The 20,778-nt window shown below is 42.1% G+C and overlaps 1 protein-coding gene across 1 annotated transcript in view; it reads left to right on the top strand.

Moving 5' to 3' along the window:
• Positions 1-11,174, top strand: part of LOC125890250 (nuclear receptor subfamily 5 group A member 2-like) — a 45,657-nt gene extending 34,483 nt beyond the window's left edge. Inside the window, exon 7 of the mRNA XM_049578803.1 lies at positions 2,539-11,174. Within this exon, the coding sequence (XP_049434760.1) occupies positions 2,539-2,792 (254 nt within the window). The 3' untranslated portion in view covers positions 2,793-11,174. The remainder of the gene's footprint in view (positions 1-2,538) is intronic.
• Positions 11,175-20,778: the final 9,604 nt, after the last annotated feature.

Below are 20,778 nucleotides of genomic sequence, written 5' to 3'. Positions count from 1 at the left end.
ACGGACACAGGAAAAATTTCAAGTGTCCAAACTTGGTCTCCTAAGACCCTGTCTGCAGGCACAAAGAACTTCAACAAAAGCAACTCTGACATAACACTTTACATTGCCAGTAATCACAGCTAGAGTGCTAGTATATGCCCCATAAGTATCTGACCAAAGCAGTATTAAGTATTCTCAAAGTGACATAACACGTTATCTGAAAACAAAACCTCAGCTACCAAAGACTACAAACTGAAATTACACAACAAAAACATTTAACACCACACAAATAGATTTCCTTGAACTCAGAAACTTGTTGGACAAATTGTCCTTATACAACACAAAGGAACCTTGCTAGTATGCATAACTCATACATAACTCACTAAAATTTGAACCATAGCAAAATCACCAAACAAGCTGCCAAGGTGAGGACACTCATCATAGCAGATAAGGCCAGCTACAGTCTCGCCCTTTGTAGGACTTTCCCTGGACAATAGTTTGCACATTCCTGCACAACTGTGCACTTTAAAAACTGACACCTAACTACAAGGGCTCTCAGAGAATGCAGACCTCTGCCAAGGCCAAACACCCTATCTGTCAATGTACACAAAAGTGAAAACTAAATCATGTATTCACCCCATGATTCACTCCAAAATGTAATGGGTTCTACCTTAGCCCATGTTACGCCTCTCCACCAACGTTCATGAAAATTGGGCTGGCAGTTTTTCCCTAAATCATGCTGACAAACAAACAAATAGACCAAGAAACAAACAAACCAAATTGAGAATATTACCTCCTTGGTGAAGGCAATTACATATTCTTATTTTTTTTCACATTCTCTTGAAAATTATCCTATTTTTATTTTGTATTATATCCCATACTGTTTATTGTCATGCACCAAACCACCAAGTCAGATTCCTTAAATGTACAGACCTACTTGGTAGTAAACATTCACACTTCACAAGAGCTAGTGCAAAGTTCAGTTCACACAGATTTAAATTAACTGGTTCACATTCATAGTTCACAATTTTAATTTTGAACTACTCCAAAAGTCCCCAAAATTGAACAAATTTATGTTAATGGCTTCTCACTCAGATCTTGTCACATATCGACATTTGGTCACAGACTTTCCATGTCGAGACATGACATGCAAAATACCCTGGGCATGTTGGTTGTTGATGTTCTGGGACACTTCAGCCTGTTACATGCATTGTCTGTTTTCATCGTTTAGCCAGCCGTGGTTGGGTTTAGGACAGTGGAGCAGGGTTTGGCTTTACAATCATATGGGAAGTGAACACTGGCCTCCTGGGTAAAAGTTTGTGGTTGTTGAACCCATCCACCACCCCTCCCACCAGCTCTGCCTGGATTTCCACTCCCTGAAACTTTTGTTGTTGTTCCGCCATGTTCACCACAATGTTGCTGGGCACCATTAAACAATAACAGTGACTGACTGAGCATAATGCCAGTGTGAAAGGACACCTTTTTTGTCAGCGTCTGATGCTTGAAGTCACTGACCAGCGCCGGTAGTCAATGACATTCGGAGTGAGAAAGAGTTGTATTTTTCCATGTTTTTATGTCTAAGTAACTAATGATGGCAACATTTTTTGAAATTGGTCCAGTAATGATTGAAACTGCTGTAGCTGGCAGCCACGAAACAGGTAACCACTCAGTGCATTTTTGCAACGTCAATGTAAGTCAGCTCAGAGTGTTTGTTTTTGCCTCTGACAGGCTGAGATTCTTATCATAAGCTTGTGACAACATTATGAAAAGAATCTCTACAGATAGACCTTTTAGAGTAAGACTTAATTAGAAACATCCCCAAAATTGCGAGCATCAAACAGGCCAGACTCCATTCGAATAAGCTATAATTTTTTCATAGTAAAATAAATTTCAGTCAAATTTGACAGAAACAAAATTAAACTAACAAGAGCCATCTTGGTTCCAACAATCACCAACTCTGGTTTGGTTGAAATAAACCCTTAATTCTCGCAGTTAGATGTGAAACATGCTGACTCTATAGACACTAAAATTACAATTTATTTAAATGGAGTCTGGTGTGTTAGGCAATAGCAATTTAGAGGCTGTTTCTGGTTAAACAGAAAGTATCTTACACCTTAACAAAAAGGTCTGTCTCTGTAGAGATCCTTTCCACAATGTTGCCAGGCACCTATAATAACAATCTAAGCCTGTCAGTGGCAAAAACAAATGCTTTTAGTGGACGTTCTTTGACAGAGCTCAAATGCCCTTGTGGTTTTATTGCAATCTGTTTCCCTGCTGCTGGTTGCAGTGGTCTCTCTCAATACTGGGGCAGTTTCATAAATTGTTGTTCTCATTGGTCACGTAGACAGAAAAAAATGGGAAAGTAGAGTCCAGGTTGAAAACTGATGAGGTCACCCTTTAAGTAAAAAACAAAGCGTATACAAAGTGTTGAGCTAGTGTACAGGCCGGTCAGTAATGATTTATAAAACTGCATCCACATCCTGACTTTGCCACATGTCACCAGATTCATTTTTTCCCTCACTGAGTCATGTTCTGTATTCGTTCCCTGCATTTGTGCAGATGTGAAGCTGCTGGAGGACCAGGCATTTGTGGAGGGCGTCCAGGAGCAGGTGAACGGGGCTCTCCTGGAGTACACTCTATCCACCTACCCTCAGTTCCAGGAGAAGTTCAGCCAGCTGGTGGTGCGGCTGCCGGAGCTGCGCTCCCTCAGCACGCAGGCTGAAGACTACCTGTGCTACATGCATCTGAGCGGAGAGGTGCCCTGCAACAACCTGCTCATTGAGATGCTGCACGCCAAGCGAGCCTGTGTGTGAGGGATCCACGTGTGTTGCTCTAGGTGAGACTGTGTGTGTGGGAGGGAAAGTGTGAGTGAGATGAAAACAACCAAATGAAGATAGACAGGTTCATATTGGGTCATCCTTGTGAGGGCTTTTGTTTGAGTTAGAGAGGAGAAAATGTTCTTTAGAGTTTGGAATTATAAAGCTACATCTGTACTCAAGGTAGTTTGAACATTTTGAATGTTAATGTTTTCATATCCTGCAGAGCTACATTAATGTGACCTTTAAAAACTAGATTTTCTACCCTGTTTTCACAACTAGATTTGCCTGTAGAGTTGCATTATATTCTATTGGACCAAACTACACATGAATCCAACATCACCAAAAAGATTTTCTACATCCCACAGAACTGCCCAGCAAACATTTAGACTCAGAGGAAGAAGCTTCAGCCTGCATCAGTGCTGCACAGTCATAAAAAACATGGTGTCAAAATGACTGTTAAGATATTTGTCAATAGCTGCTGCCTGCATCTTTTTGAAACATCTGCATCTAAATATTGTTCTGATATCACTGTAAAACTGTTTCCAATGCCACTTTAGGAATTGGGTGAGCTAATGTACACTTTTTCCAACAGATTTTGTAGCTTTTTTTCAGAAACTGAATTTAAGTGTTAAGTCAGTCATTTTGGACCCAAATATCAGATGCAACTTTATGATTTCAAGTTCACCAACACTGTTCTTAGATCATTATTATTAATTTTTAGATTTAAAGGGATAGTTTGGATTTTTTGAAGTTGGGTTGTATGGGATACATAGTCAGTGTCTTACAAACAGTAGATGTCAGTCAGCACACCCCCAGGTTGGAGAAGCATGATGGAGTCTGACATGAAAGCTAGGCAATGTACTGCTGTGGAGGGATCAGCAACAAGATGTATTATAGCCACCTAAAAGAATCAATATCAGTTTAAGTGTATGCTATATTAAGAATAGTTTCACTGCTTTACCTTTCCTTACCTTGTTTTCAAAATACACTTCCATTTTCACAGGAAATGTACGGTTTGCATACAGTGTCTTTCAAAAATTAATCAAACTACATCGGTAAAACACGTCAAATTGAGTTTTTTTTTTTTTCTTAAATAACAAACGCATGTGGTTATGTTTAGCTAACACCCGTATATGATTGGGTTTAGGCAACAAAAGTATGTGTTTGGGTTTAAGAAAAAGAAAAGGGTTTGGCTTTACAATCATATAGGAAATGAGCACCAGTCTTCTGGGTGAAAGTCGTTGGTTGTTGGTGACTTTAGTGAATGCGAACTTAACCAGAGTCACACATTAACACTAACTAACTAACCAGCAGCAGTAGACCAGCAGCTCCTGTGCAGCATTTTCCCGTTGGAAATCGCTGTTTGACATTAGGGTGAAACAGTGAAAATACTGTCAATATATTGTACACTTAAACTAACATTGATTTTTTTTTTAGGTGGCTAAGATATATTTTGTCGCTGACCCCAGTAGTAGATTGCTTAGCTTACATGTTAGACTGCTGCCTGCTTCTCCAAACTGGGGGTGTACTGACTGACATCTACTGTATGTCATACACTGTTTATAGATTGATTAGTCACACATCCCTACTATAAAAAATGAATTATTCCTTTAAGACAGACTTTAGGATAACATGACACACTGTGGTCTCGTTAGAATAGACTATCACTTCTGCCCATATCTCTACATTTGTTCTTTTTGCCACCAATGTTTAAAAAAAAAAAAAAACTAAATATGAAAGCTCTATGGGGTTCAATATAGTTTTGTTTTAATCTATTTAGATGTTAATATATTTATATATCAAAGCCAGACATGTTAAGAACAACACATTCAGTTATTCATTGCTCTTACCAAGAAAAAGAAAATACAAGGGAGAGAAAGATGGATAAGGACAGAGACAAAGAGAGAGGCAGATTTTAAAAAAGTGAATGAAATAGAGAGAAAAACTGAAAACTAAAGAAAGCCAGAGCAGAGAGGTGCAGTAAGAGGAGATAGAAAAGACATATAAATGACAGTAAGAGGAATGACAAAGACAGCATTTTTCTTTCTTTAAGTAAAGATGCGAATAGCAAAAGCAAAGCGTCATAATTGCCCTTCAGTTTTTTACTGAGGAGCCAGAGAGAGACAACACAGGGAGGGAAAAGATGCATCTGGCAACATTTGGTTTCAAGTTTCTTTGTAAAATTTAATTTGTTTGTTGGTCAATGCCCCAAGAAACAATAGATCTTCAAAAAATGAAGGTGTGGTGTTCACACTCATGTTTGTGTCACTTTTCAACACACTGCACAGTATGTGGACTAGAGATCGACTGATCTGTGTGCTGATACTGATATGGTTTGCACTGAAGCAGCTGTACCAATTTACCAATTTTTTTTAGTATCCACAATGAAAATAACTTATACATTATCTATAAAATGTTAATGCTCATTTTTTTCTTATTGTCAACAAATCTCACAAAAAGAACCCAACAACAATATGTTATTCTGCCTCTCAATACTCAATAACTTCCCTACCCTGTCTGTGGCTGTCAGTCTCAAACCCTCTCTCTCAGTATTCCTTGTTAAACCAACACTGAAACACACTGGGTGCCTACTGAACTCCTACTACTTCATGTTGTTATTAATGTTGACCAGCAATAGAGAACACAACAGCTGTATATAACACACAGTCTGTTTAATTCACAGCATCACTGAAGTGCATGTTAAATATAAACTGGTGTGCCATAAACAAATGTGGTTGGCTGTTTGCCACTTTAACAGACTGGAGGATGATCTGAGTTTCACGTGTCACTTGTCTTTAGTAAACTGGGTCTGCAGTTGATGTTTTTACTCAACTGTATTGCTGTGAACTGATCAGGTGTAGAATATGTTGGTGGCCAAAACATAACCTGTTCTCACAGAAATATATGAAATGACCACAACCTCATGCAACAGTTTGTGTGACATCTTACGAATTAGTGACCCTTGACTGATGTAACGTACTTAACATAAAGTTAGGCTACGTACTTAATGTAAAGTTAGATAGATTAAGTTTAGGCAAGTAAAGTACTTGGATTGAGCCTGTCAGTTCTTAGATTTAAGAAAAGAAACATGGTGACCATGTACCTTAAAATAAATTCACACAATTCTGAACACCAGTCTCCTGGGGGGAAAGTCTTGTTTTTTGTGACCCATCCACCACCCCAACTTGCCTCCTTAAGAGGACTGCTCGCTGCTTTACTCCCGCATTGACATTTTTTCCTTCAACAACAAATGCAAGTGGTCACGTTTAGCCAACACACGCACAGGATTGAGTTTAGGCAACAAAAGCATGAAAAAAAGAACAGGATTTGGCTTTACAATCTAACGGGAAGCAAACACCACCCTCCTGGGTGAAAGTTGGTGGTTATTGGACCCATCCTCCACCCCTCCCACCCATCGTACTTAGAATTTCACTCCCTTGAATTTCATTGTCCAGGGATGGAAACAGTGCAGTTAGAAAGGCAAAAGGATCATTTCTCATAGTGGACACTCTAATCCTCTGGTTCAACATTGTCACACGTTGGGCAGTGGCTAATCATACAACCTCATAAGTAGTATAAAGAGGAAGAACATCTGCGTAGGGAGGAGGCTGGATTTTTAAGTGAGAGACTGCTGTCTGTGGTCCATGTGAAACTAAAAGTCAACGCGGACTTCATTTAACTTAACATACTTATGTCTCTTACATTATGTCCTGTATGTTACAAACATAGTTGCTTTAACCAAAAACAAAATCTTTTTCAAAACCTTAAAAAGTAGTTTTGTTGCCTAAACTTAACCGTGCTGCCACCACTTAATGCAGTGTTCAGAGGTCATGGACATTTCATTTCATTTGGATACAAATAAGAGCCAGTACAGACAGCCTCTCCTCCAAGATCAGCATTAGTGCTTATAGTTTTAATGTGCTGATTTGACCTTGTCTCCAAAGACCTGCATTTATACAAAGCGCAGAATATTGCGTCCAGAGTCATATGTATGGTTAGACTCATACTCATTTGTTAATTTTTACGGATGGGACGGATGGTTCACTGGAGTTGTACCTTGTATGATTTCATGTGACAAATTATTGATAGAATATAGTATAAAATATTTGATTTTCTGTGCCCTAATAATTGCCATGGTCTCAGAGCATAGGATGAGGCAGACTGGTTTTGAGCTTCTCATCTGTCCATTCTTGATTAAAAATTGCTAATTTCTATCTTATTTTCTCTCCGTAGAACATGTGAAATTATTTTTTTCTGACTCTCTCATTTCTCTGACTGTTGTTTCCATCACATCTCCCCCGTGTGTGTATCTCATTCACTTGCAATGTTTATTGGAATGCACAGATTTGATTGGCTGAGTAGCATCATGTGAGATTATTTGTATTATTTGTATGCAACTGGACTGTGAGTTTGCTGGTAGCTCAACCAGTGCTATGAACTCTATACCAGCTAAAATAGAAACACTCCATTAAAATTTATTGATTCTTCACAATTTATTGTTTAGAGATCTGGGTTGGCATCTGGGCCCGGACCTGGAGGAGAGGGATGACAGCTTAACAAGAGTGAAGTATTTTGCAAATTTTTCTTACAAGGGGATTGTGTTCCAACTGAAATCGCCTATGGGGCCTATATTTGGCTCAGGTTAGGAGATGTGGATTTTGGTTAAATACTGAAAAAGTAATCATCCCACCTTATGGTTGAAGTTGTTCCTCAAAATGGTGGAATTAGCTGTCAATGAGCACTGGGGCTGGTTGCACAAAACACCTTAACTTAGGATTTTAAGTCTGACTTAAGGTTTCCTTACAATGAAATCACTTCCACCATACACCCTTTAATGTTCTCCTTGAGGTTTCCTTCAAATGTAAGTATTTAAGGTTTTTTCCTTATCTTGGTCTTATACTCAAGGAATCTCTAAGCCATTGCACAAAAGACCTTAGCAACCAAAGTAAGGGGGAAAAAAAAACATATGGTACCTCTTAATCTTAACTGCAACATGGCTGAGTTTATGGCAATAAACAGCCCATTCTCATTCTGAAGTTGTTGAATACCACCACTTTGTCAGTGATTTCAGTGTCAGACACCTGAAGCCAAAAGTCACCTTTCATGGTGTTAGGAGACAACAAACCTAGACTTTCAACTGGGAGCCCACTGTACACTTCCAGTATAAATGTAGAGCCACACCATATGTCTAAACCTAAACATGTGCTTTTAGCCCCTTTTCCATCAACATTTCCAGGAACTTTTATTTCCAGGAATTTATTTAACTGGGTAAAAGAATTCCTGGTAATCTGTGCGGTTTGCGTCTCCACCACACCTCAAAGACTTATTCAAATCAGTCTGATGACATAGATGATTTGGCATGTGCCCTGTATGTTGCTTCGCCAGTTTGTTGGCTGGTAACATGGTAACATTAGTGCTGGGAGAGAGAGGAGGGGCTGTTTGTCTCAGCCAGCAGCTAAGTTTAAAAGTATTTTAAGATAAGTGTCAAACTAAGTTAGTCAACATACAGACATCTGTCATTTTAGCTTATTAGTAACAATTCGCTATCAGCCGAACTAGCGTGATGTCCTTGTGTAAGACATAACGTAAGTGTTGGTGGATTAGAGCTTAGATCGGGCCCAAAAAATTCAGCCCGACCCCACCCAAGCCTGTGCATGTTCTGTCCGAGCCAGGCCTGTCCTGTCCCTTTAACTGTAATTATGAGCCTGAGCCCGGTTTAAATCCAACTTTTTTTTAAGGATATGAACGTGGACATTGAAGGCTGACTCTCGTCTTTCTTTCCATGGCAAGCCTTCGTCGTGTGCCTCTGAAGTGTCGAGGTTCCCGTCTTTTTGCTGTCATATACCAGCATCGCGTTGCACTTGGTACACTTGACAAAGCTGACACACACGTTGTCACCGTAGATCACTCACATGTGCGCGGCCAGTGGCGCCGTCAAGGGTGTGATAAGTAGTTGGTTCCATCCTAGGTCTATTATGAGGAGCCTGACCCGTCCAAGCCCGAGGATAGTCGCGGGAAATTATGGCTGGGTCCTGGTCAGGTCCGGGTCGGGTTCGGGCTCGGGCAGAGAATCTAAGCTCTATGGTGGATGACAGACTGTGGACAGAGCATATTGAATATGACTGTCTGCATGTTTACATGTTCTTGCTGAACAGGGCCATCGCAACTGGACAGGCACGAGCTGGAAGGGGGCCCCCAGAGACGGCTGACATTGGTCCATATCAATGACAATATGATGGAACCCCTATAGACACTGCAACAACCACAACATGTTGGAATCTCCCTTAATGGGGCCCCCTACTAGCTGCTGCTTGCCAGTGGCAGTGGAAGTAAGGTGACCAGACATCCCGCACTGTGCGGGACTGCACAGCATTTCTGTCTCTTTTCATGCGTCACGCAAATTGAGACCATGTCCCGCATGATTGGTTGCCACCCACTCTACCATTGTTGGAGTACCATAGTACTATGGTACCTCACAGTACCACTACTGTGGGATAAGTTCAAAGTCCAATCGCAAGAGGGTGAGTGTCCATGCGCTGTTCAATAACGGCATGCGCTGGCCACCTGGCATTCACTATGCTGCTGCAGTAGTTTGTATACAGTGACATTTCAGGTATTAGCTATTAGCTATTGAGCTATTTAGTATCTTTGAGCAGTGAAAGTTATTATTTATTTCTTTTTACTTGTAGGTTAGATTTGTTTATATATGCTACAGTGATTTGTTTTCCACAGAGCTCTACAGTGCCAGCATTTTACTCGCATTTGCAACTAAAATTAGTTTTGTGCAATCAAAACAAATCATTCAGGAGCGCGCTGTGTGAGTACAGATTTCAACCAGCAGCAGAAATGAAAGGCGAATCCTGCAGCCTCCAAGGTGCCTCTTGCCTGGGGCCCTCAGAGGGTCTTGAAACAGCCCTGTTGCTGAACACATGTATTGATAAATTATTGGCTTCTTACTCGCTAAGGTTTAATTGCACTTACAGTAACGATTGTAGCTGCCATCAACTCGAGTCATTTTCGAGTTAGCTTCACTTTGTTTCCACCAGGGGGGCTTGGCTGTTCATAGATTACGTGTTGGCACGCGCGCATGCGCGTGTGCGTGTGCGTGTGTGTGTGTGTGTAATGTGTGTGGATGTGTGTGGATGTGGAGGAGTTCAGCGCCAGCACAGAGGGCAGAGAAGAGGCTGCAGGATGACAATGAATTAAACCAAAATGTGTAAAGGTACCGATAAAAGAACTGGTACCGTTCGTGCTTATCACTACGGCCTTTGAAATTTAGTCCTGGGCCTACAGCCACACTGGCACGGAGGTGTGGAACGCTGCAAGTGTGTGTTCCACCAATCAGCGTTGTTCAGCACATAGCCCCGCCCCTCAAGAATTCTGGGGAATCTGAGAAGTCCTAGGTGCTTTTTTCAGGTAAAGTTTGGGATTGAGGGAAAGTTTTTTACCTGGGTAATTTTGGTGGAAACGCGCCGAGGTTTTAAAATGTACCAGGTAAATGATAAAAGCTCCTGCGGTGGAAAAGGGGCTATATTGTTGCCTAAACCTAACCACATGCTTTTATTGACATGCTGGCATTGGTTGCAGTGTCATAGGATGTCAACAGCGTCATACTTAAGGAGAAAACTTAAGGTGCTTTCTGCAACTGGTTCCTGAATCACTTTAAATGAGTACTGCAATTCAGTGTTCTGGAACCAGTCTAGGAGAGACAGTACTTAATACATATGATGCTTTCTTTATTACTTGATCAATGTATGTCCCATATAAATAATTAAATAAAACCACAAGCTAATGTTTAATACATGTATTAATACACACATTTTTTTCCTTGTTAGGTTGACGAATGTAACCATTGTGGGTCACTAATCTCTACTGATAAGAATATCTTACATATTTCTGCATATTGTATGCATTTTAAACAAAGTATCTTATCAGACAGCCAGTGGACAACACTACAGGCCTTATCGGCTCCGCACATAGTATCAGAAACCCACACTGCACTGTGTATTTGTAGCAGTCAGTGGTTTATCTGTGGCACTTACGATGTTGAAAAGTAACACATATTTTGTCCCCAGATTTATGAAAAGTGACACGCACATGACTCTCAACAATGATGACAATGTAACTGATATTCACTGTCACCAAGACCAAGTGAAAAACAAAGACACAGTCAAGGCAGTGTTTGTAATATTGTGCAGCTCAACTTGATCACTGTGGACTTTGAAAATCATTCCTTGTTTGTCCATTTCAAGGTGTCGTAGACAATCACTCCGCCTGCCTTAACTTAATGTCTGCCTGAAAACACACACACACACACACACACACACACACACACACACACACACACACACACACACACACACACACACACACACAGTAGCTGTGTGTTATCACTCTGTACAGTATATTTATGTTGTGAAGTGAATATCTTACTGCAAGATGAAGATACATTTCAACTGAAAAAGTTCTCTGCTTTATGTTGAGGTCAAATTGCTACTGTTGTGGAACTGATTCTCTTGATATTGCCTTTGGTTTTGCTCTTTGTTCACTTTTTATTTTCCTGTGAGTTGACAGTCCCGTCTTAAACTGAAGTGTTTTTTTCTCTCAAAAGAGAAAGTGACCAAGACATTTTGTTTTCTTGAAATATATTTTATTGTAATAGCATCAAACCAATAAATTTCAGTGAAGTAAAGCTCCAATCGGGTGTTGGTTATCATTGCACAACATGCATCAGTTGTATACAATATTCATTACAGTATATTGTGGCTGTTACTTAGCCTTGTCCAACTTAGAACACTTTAGCAACTATTCACATCAGTTATATCCTAAAACATTAAACATCTGTTTTAGAAACAAATCAGTATTCAATATCAGTCTCACTGAGACCTGTGTAATTTCCCCAATAAAGTATACAATGTTTTTTTTTTCAAATACATACATATATTAAAAGAGTGATTACATTTCATGGTAGAATAAAAGTCTTTAGAAGGAAATTGATCTATGTCTCAAATGCCCATTCACAAAATATCTTATAATATGAATATGTTGACCATGTTGTAAAGCAGTGGCTCCCAAATGGTCCAGCTAGATTTCTCCTCAGCCATTAGTTCAAAGTCCACACAGTTTATTATATATTATTATATATTAGCCATGCTGTCAACTAGTTTGCTATCTCTGATAAGTAGCTGTCCCCTATTAACTCACTCTACAGCAGGAAGCAACACTTCAAAATAAAAGCTCTGTGATGGAAATTCACTGTACTTAGAACTAAAGTGTGTGTGTGTGGGTTTTTGTTTTTTTTTTGGACAAACCTGACATGTTTGAAAGTCAGTTGTGTTCCATTCAGAATGGACCTGCAACCCAATTTTGGACCACAACCCATCATTTGGAAACCGCTATTGTAGAATACACCGTGATGTCTGCTATAAAAGAGTACAACTGTCAGGTCAGGGAAATAAACAAAAACCCCTGATCAGTATCAGGTGATAATATGAGAGGATTCATGTTATCACCTGACACTGATCATTTTTCTAACCAACTCTCTGAGAGCAAGAGACAGTGAGAGAGAGAGAGAGAGAGAGAGCGAGACAGTGAGAGAGAGAGAGAGAGAGAGAGAGAGAGAGAGAGAGATGAGATTTAAAACAAATTAAAAATCACTACAAAAGTTGTACAGGCCAAAGAACCTCAGCTACATCTAAGCCTACCCAACAAAAAAATAACCAAAATCAGACACCAAAAACAGAAGGCCAAACAAAGGAACAGAGCAGCAGGAACAAGGAGCGGCTGATATACAACAATCATACAATTTAAAACATGAAGACCAACCTTTCATTGTCTGCCACAGAGCATAACACTGCCCCTACTGCCCATCCCGTGGGCCCTGTTTTTCTGACTCAGCCAGATAGCTAGCTTGGCAGTAGCTGGAAGGCAGTTTAAAGTGATAGTTCAGGTTTTTGGACATGAAGTTGTGTGAAACGCTGACCATCTGTAGCTCTGATGTGACGGTGTCACTACTCTCAGCGTGCCTCCTGCTCTGAGAAATCGCCTGTAGCTTACCGGAGAAAAAGTAGTTCTGAAGATGTACGGGGGACACGTAACCAGAAGGGTTTAAGCTACAAAAAAGTATGCATGTGTTTTGTTAGACTATTTCAATAATTTTAAAACATCCCCGTGTTACGTCAGACCTTGCTATCAATTGGGACTATTTTCTGGCCAGTATCACTCCGCCGTGCAGGCCCACAAGACAGCACAGCAACAGAAATCAGTTAGACAGTTCATCACCATGCCATGCAGGTGTGCAGGATAGCAACGGCTAACGAAAATTTCATCGACTGTTTCCAACAGAGAACCAGTAGGCTATTATTAGTGAGGAAAAAGATGTACTAGCCCTATATATACCTACTACTACAGTGCAAACACCGGCTCAGGCTCATGACACACGCTGGTCAGCTGCTGTAGGTAAACAGAGGAATACCAAAATGGTGCTAACAGCTGTGGGAATTAAAACATTGCCGGCTCCCAGTTCCATCGGTTTCCTGTCCGTAGGCAACTTTGGCTTGTGTCAATTGGGATGAACCTCGCTACCAAGCCGGCGAGGGTGAAGCAACTGCAAGTATGTCAAGCTCACTTCAGCTGCCCACAGATCCCGACGGACAGAGAAAACGCAATTTCTGCACTGCTGTGCCCAAAGAGAGATATATTACCAAAGACCAGTCTATATAATGATGTCTGTAGTTGATTGTCTGTAAAACAAAATGTTTGATTGAACTAATAGCCTGTTGTGTTGTGGAGAGTACATTATACGTGGCCTCGTTTTACCGTCCTTATTTAGTTTATTATATTAGGCTAACTGCTAAATCCGTGACATGAGTAATCAATCACATAGAAATGTGAATTCATATGTGATTACGACCACTCTCTGCTTTGTTCTGGTGGTGGGTTAGCCAAAGTTGCCTACGGGTTACATCTATAACAGGAAACTGATGGAATTGGAAGCCGGTGATGTTTTACTCCCACAGCTGGGGAAATCACAAGTTCGCACCATTTTGGTATTCCTCTGTTTACCTACAGCAGCTGACCAGCGTGTGTCGTGAGCCTGAGCCGGTGTTCGCGCTGTAGTAGTAGGTATATATAGGGCTAGTAAATCGTCTTCCTCACTAATAATAGCCTACTGGTTCTCTGTTGGAAACAGCCGATGAAGTTTTCGTTAGCCGTTGCTATCCTGCGCACCTGCACAGCGTGGTGATGAACTGTCTTATTGATTTCTGTTGGCGTGCTGTCTTGCGGGCCTGCACGATGGAGTGATACTGGCCAGAAAATAGTCCCAATTGATAGCAAGGTCTGAAGTAATGCGGGGATGTTTTAAAATTATTGAAATAGTCTAACAAAACACATGCATACTTTTTTGTAGCTTAAAACCTTTTGGTTACGTGTCCCCCGTACATCTTCAGAACTACTTTTTCTCTGAGAAGCTACGGGCGATTTCTCAGAGCAGGAGGCTTGTTGAGAGTGGTGACACCGTCACATCAGAGCTACAGATGGTCAGCGTTTCACACAACTTCATGTCCAAAAACCTGAACTATCACTTTAACGGTGTGTGAATGTCCCTCTTCCTGGTGAGGTACCTGGGACTGTATATGAATAGTGGAAAAGATAAAACCCTCCTCCAGGCCTTCAAACCAACCCTTCAACAGTTGAAACACACTGAGCAACCTTGGACACTGAACAAAAAAAGTGTGCTAAAGTTTCACAGTGTGAACAGAAAAGACAAGCTTCCCCATGATCTGGATCCATGTGTGCTATGTATCGCTCCATGCACAACCCTCCACTGGAGGTCAGCTGATCATTTTTCAACTGGTGGTTTTTATAGGGTCCACCACCAGCCCTTTGGGGAGGAGCCTGGGCCAAAAAACTTGGTCCACCTTGATGCAATCATGGCCTGCAGAGACTGAAAATGCCTGATTCAAAAACACGACATCTCCTTCCACTGTTATGCTGACAACACCCAGCTTTATCTTCCCCTCAAACCTAACGACCAGTCCAAACTCACCAACATCCAAAACTGCATTAATGAAAAAAAGTCCTGAATCAACTCAATGACAGTAAATCAGAAATCATTCTCTTCGGCCCCTCTGACAACATCAACTTGATATCCAACAGTCTTGGCAACCTATCCACTTTCATGAAACCTCACGTCAAAAACCTTGGTTTCATTTTTGATTCACCACTCAAGTTTGATAAACAGGTCAATTCAGTAGTTAAAGCTGTTTTTTTCCAACTCCGCACCATTTCAAAACTCAAGCCATTCCTCACATTCAAGGACCTAGAAATAGTCATCCAAGCCTTCATTTCCACCCGCCTGGATTACTGCAATTCACTGTACACCGGAATCAATCAATCATCTCTCTCCCGCTTACAAATGGTACAAAACGCTGCAGCCAGACTTCTAACAGGAACCCGTAAGAGAGACCACATTACCCCCATCCTGGCCTCTCTCCACTGGCTACCTGTTCAATTCAGAATTGATTTTAAACTGCTTTCGTTTGTATATAAATCCCTAAATGGTCTGGCCCCCACCTACCTCACAGAACTTTTAACCCCCATACTACCTCCAGATCCCTCAGGTCGGCTGACCTGGGGCTCCTAGCGGTACGACACTCCAATTTTAAACACAGGGGTGACCGTGCCTTTGCGGTTGCAGCCCCAAGACTCTGGAACAGCATCTCCCCTTCTATCAGATTTGCCCCTTCGATTGACTCGTTTAAATCTAGGCTCAAAACATATCTCTTCTCAAAGGCATTTGTATCCCCCCTGACATGATATTTTAGTCTCCCACTCTGTGCTTATTTGTGCCTTGATTTATGTATTTATGTATGTTGCTGTTATGGCTCTGGTTTTTGTGTTATTGTGTTTCTTTTGTATTTTTTCATTTTTTATTTTTTATATGTTCAGCACTTTGGTCAACGTGAGTTGTTTTTTAAATGTGCTTTATAAATAAAGTTGACTTGACTTGACTTGACTTGACTGATGTTCACGCACAGGATGTAAGCAGCCTTGGTCATCAGCCCTTTGCAAGATTGACTTAGCAGTGTCCAGCCACAGCACACCGCAGTGGTACAGCAGTCTCTTTGCTGTCTTCAGCCTAAAGGCCGCCACCCGTAAAGCGATGTCTATGAAATCTTGCCTCCTTCATCCACTGGTAAATACAGCACAGGGGCCCGAATCCAGTGCTGCCCTGACCAGAAGAAGTCCACTGTAGACTGCTGGATGACTTTAACCAGGCCTCTTGGTGGGGGAAGAACAATAAGCCAAAGCGTCGAGGCGACCAAGTTGCGAGCAACCATAACTTGACCCCTATTTGACAGCTGGGGTAGCAACCATTTCCAGCTAGACAACTTACCACACACTTTCTCCATCACGCCCTCCCAATTCTGCCTCTGATACTCCTCTGTCCCAAAGCACACGCTCAACACCTTCATCTCTCTTTCCCCCCACTGCAGACATGCAGGCAGACTGGGCACTGCCTTACCTGTCCACCTCCCAACCTTGAAGGCCTCACTCTTATCCCAGTTTACTTTGGCCAAGGAGGCCCTCTGATACGTAACCAGAATATCCTGAAGAGCTGTGACATCCCTCTGATCCCAGAAAAAACACATTTAAATCATCTGCATATGGAGATGCTGTCAAAGGTTGGTTGTGGTGTGTCCCTGACAAAGCAAACCCACTGTGTCGGCTTCTCAACCTGCACAGCAGAGGTTCAAAAGCCGGACAGTACAGTTGCCCTGAAATGGGGCACCCCTGCTATACATCCCAGCCGGCTCAACCCTCCCCCAACCTTCACCAAACACTCTACACTCTTGTACAGCAGCCTCACCCAAGAAACAAAGTTATGACCAAACCCAAACGATTTGAGCACATGGAACAAATAGCTATGTTCCACCCCGTCAAAAGCTTTTTCCTGATCAAGAGATATGATGCCAGTGTCGAGATAATACAGATTCCACAGGTCTAACACATCACAAAACAGGAAAAGATTGTCCGTTATTGTTTTGCCGGTTCACAATATGTTTGGTCTATATGAGCAAGTATGTCGAGATAGTCTCGTAGCCTGTTTGACAAAGCTCTAGAGAGCACTTTGTAGTCTGTACACAAAAGGGCCACAGGTCTCCAGTCTTAAGTAGTGCTAAGTCTCCTTTCTTGGGAAGCAGGGAGAGAACTGCCCTCCTACAAGAGGTGGACATCGCCCCTGCATGAAAGCACTCCAAGAGCACCTCATGCAGGTCAGGATCAACCAGTCAGGGGTGAATCCATCTATCCCCGGAGCTTGCCCCACAGCTGTATTCAGCTCCTCAAAGCTCAGTTCTCTGTCCAGGCCAACCCTTTCCTTTGGACTGAGCTGAGGGAGCCCCTCCAGCAGCTCTGCAACACTGTAAGTGCTGAGCTCTACTGAGTTATTTCTTCTTCAGCAAGGCATCCATGTCAGAGCCTGAGCTGCTGGCTATGGCACCTTCGGTGTTCTTTATGCATTTCTCCAGCTCCTGGACTGCTGCTTTGACCCTTGCTGTAGAGTGTGATGTAAACTGCTGGCAGAAGATGTGTATCTGAGGCCTGCCTACCTCCCACCACTGCCTCCATCCATCCATCCATCCATCCATCCATCCATCTTCTAACCACTTCATCCTCTTGAGGGTCGCAGGGGGGCTGGAGCATATCACAGCTGACATTAGGTGAGATGTCAGCCTGGACTGGTTGCACTATCGCAGGGCTGACACATAGAGACAGACAACCATTCACGCTCACATTCACACCTACGGACAATTAATTAGTTATCAATTAACCTAGTCCCCAATCTGCATGTCTTTGGACTGTGGGAGGAAGCCGGAGTGCCCGGAGAGAACCCACGCTGACACGGGGAGAACATGCAACCCTCTTGCTGTGAGGCGACAGTGCTAACCACCACACCACCGTGCCGCCCTCACCACTGCCTCTGTGAATCAAAATTGCCCTTTTTACCTTGCCAGCAGGATCAAAAATCAGCAAAACCCTGGCAGAATACACTGTTCTGTAACAGCTTGTTCTTAAAATGCCAGTAAGACCTAACTCTCTGTGTTAGAGAAATGATTAACTCAGAAGTAATGTGATGGTGGTCAGTGAAACGACTGGAATAATGGAGCTACTGACAAGACTAGATGCAAGTGACTGTGAGATGCAAAACCTATTCAGCCTGCTGCACTCACTCACTCACTCACTCACTCACTCACTGTATCTATCTATCTAACAGGTCTAGTTGAGCAAATAAACTGCCTAAGCCTCTAGCTGACTGAAGATGTGGCTGTTCACTTATCCTATCCATGGTGAAATCAATAGTGCAGTTCCAGTCTCCACCTTCTGCAACTCATTCCCCAAAACACATAAAAAACCTAAGCTGTCAGCTCTGTGATTTGGGGCACAGACATTAACAACACACAACACAGATCTGTTAACCTCTATCCTTACAACGAGGCACCTCCCCTTTACCAACTCTAAAACTGATAAAATCTTTGGGATGGTTCTTCTAGTAAGCAGCACAGCTACTACCCCACTAACATTGGTGCCATGGCTGAGTGCATGCAGCCCCTCCCACCACAGCCCCCAATCTACCTCATTTGCCTGGGCAAGCCCTTTTATATCTATCCCTCCCCCGATTTATATTGAGGGAACCAACCCTGAGTCCCTGTATGAGGAGGGTAGAACAGAGAACGACACAGAAAAAGACCAACATAAAGCAACAGTTAGAAAGAAACACCCTGTGATGCATGATCATTATTTATTTTACATTTTTCTTCCTCAAACCAATTTTCCTTTTTGCAGCTTTTCTTAAAGCTGTGACATGCTTTTTAAGGCGATAAAGCCTTTTCTCATCAAGAAGCTCAAAACCGACCAGGTTTGCAAGAAAATGACAGATTTTATGAACTTATCCATGTCCTCAAAATAGTCTTGAACTTTGACTGACTGTCCATACGTTTCATCCAGAAAATCATTGCTCCAGTGAGTACAGATCTGTACTCACTGGAGTATCACCAACTGAGTATCACCAACTGAGTGAACTGACACATTATCTGACTCTGAATTGTACTCCATATCCTCCTCCTCTCCTGTCACCTGGCTACATGGACTCTCAGCTGCACTCCCAGCATCTGAATCAATGGGCCTATCTGTACTGTGCCCTTCCTCGCAGCCCATCCTGTCAGTCGTTGTTGAGCCACTGGGAGCAGCCAGCTCCACTGCCGGGGCCACACTCAGAACACTTCAAATGCCCCGAACTGGCATAAACCATGTACGCTCCATCACTGTGCCTCGCTCTGGAAGCCACCTCCAGACTCTGTAATGGAGGGTCCAGCAACATGAACACCTGCCTCCTGAGTGACTGAACGTGCTACAGCCTAGGGTCTCTGCACCCCAAGATGACAATTTTAAAGCACTGACCAATATCCCAAACCTCCGTAGATCGTTCTCCAACAGTGCATTGGGGATGAAAGATGGAACACCAGACACAGAAATCCTGACAGAGGGAAGTGACAGCGGGGAGACGGCGGTGTAACTTTCCCTAATCACTACACCTCTCTCAATCATCTCACTGATGTGCGGCTCCTCCTTAAAAAAAAACCACCATAGCCTTATTCATTTGGGAAGCAAAAAGCAGCTTGTCATGTCCGATTTGTTCTCCTACAGCCAGCAAGACCTCCTCCACTGTCACACTGGGCTCTGGCGGGAATATGCAAATCCCATGCCAGATAGACGTAGGCAGCGTCTCGGAGGAGACGTCAAGCAACCAGCGACAACCGTCAACACAAACTTATCTGATGACGCAGTAGGGGAAGTCGGTGATATGATACGCACTGGGTGGCAGCAGTTTGTAACTGTAATATTAAGAGCAAGAAAGTCTGTATGGGGGGGGGGGGGGGGTGGATAGGTAAAAAAAGACTCCGGATTTTCCCCAAAGTCTGCTGTTTGTTTCCTGTGTGAATTTTAAGCCGGACCATGTTGTTTTCTCTACACCTTACCACATGCTTTTGTTGCCTAAACCTCAGAAAAATCAACCTTAAAATAATGTGTTTAACTACACTGTAAATTTATTTTGAAAAAAGAGAGTATGAAAGTAATGTGCAGAAACATTTCTTGTGAAAACTGAAGTGTATTTTGAAAAGACACAATGCTTGTAACAAGCGTCAATTGACACGCAACGAAAGTCCACTGATGATGAGCCAGGATGAGAATGCCGAAATACAATGCCAAAATATGAAGCTGAAATACTATGCCGAAATATGTTACCAAAACGCGATGTTAACATGGCCAAATAATATCTAACATTGGCCCAATTGGAACTCAAAGCCTGTCTCCTGGGTAAAAACCTGTGCTTTACCCATAATCACCCATGACCTTCTATCTAAGGGGACTTTGTCGGTCTTCACCTGTAGCCCTAATGGCTACTTCTCCCATATATGATCAAAGAAAGCTTGGTTAAAGTCTTCGGGCTCTTACAAACACCACAGGCTTACAACATTGAGACAGTAATAAAATTTACATGTAGATAAATGGCATAAGTGTCTGTTATATTTAAAAAATAGGTGTTAGTAAATATAGTGTTTGTATGTAAAGAGGACGTCACGTTGTGGCCGACTGATCACAACCATTTCACAATCAAACAAATAAATTGTCAATTAAATGTCCTTGTATAAGATAACAAATAAACAAACAAACATATATTTGCTTTTTTCATGGCGATTATATAATTAATATTTCCGGATTTTTGTAAGAGAAGTCTGAATGGATCACTTTTGTCTAGGGACAGGATGTCACTGTCTGTCCAATGTTTGCTGGGATGTTGATTGAAAACCAAATCACTGGTAAAAAATAACCACATTTAACATGGAGAGGTTCTCCAGAAGAAAATGGCTGACTGCTAGCTTGTCAGAGAAGAGATGTTTTTACTTTCCATGAG

Source organism: Epinephelus fuscoguttatus, linkage group LG6 (assembly GCF_011397635.1).
Source record: "Epinephelus fuscoguttatus linkage group LG6, E.fuscoguttatus.final_Chr_v1".
NCBI classification, from domain to species: domain Eukaryota; kingdom Metazoa; phylum Chordata; class Actinopteri; order Perciformes; family Serranidae; genus Epinephelus; species Epinephelus fuscoguttatus.
Note: the sequence above shows the minus strand (reverse complement) of the source record. Positions and strands in the feature narration are given on the sequence as shown.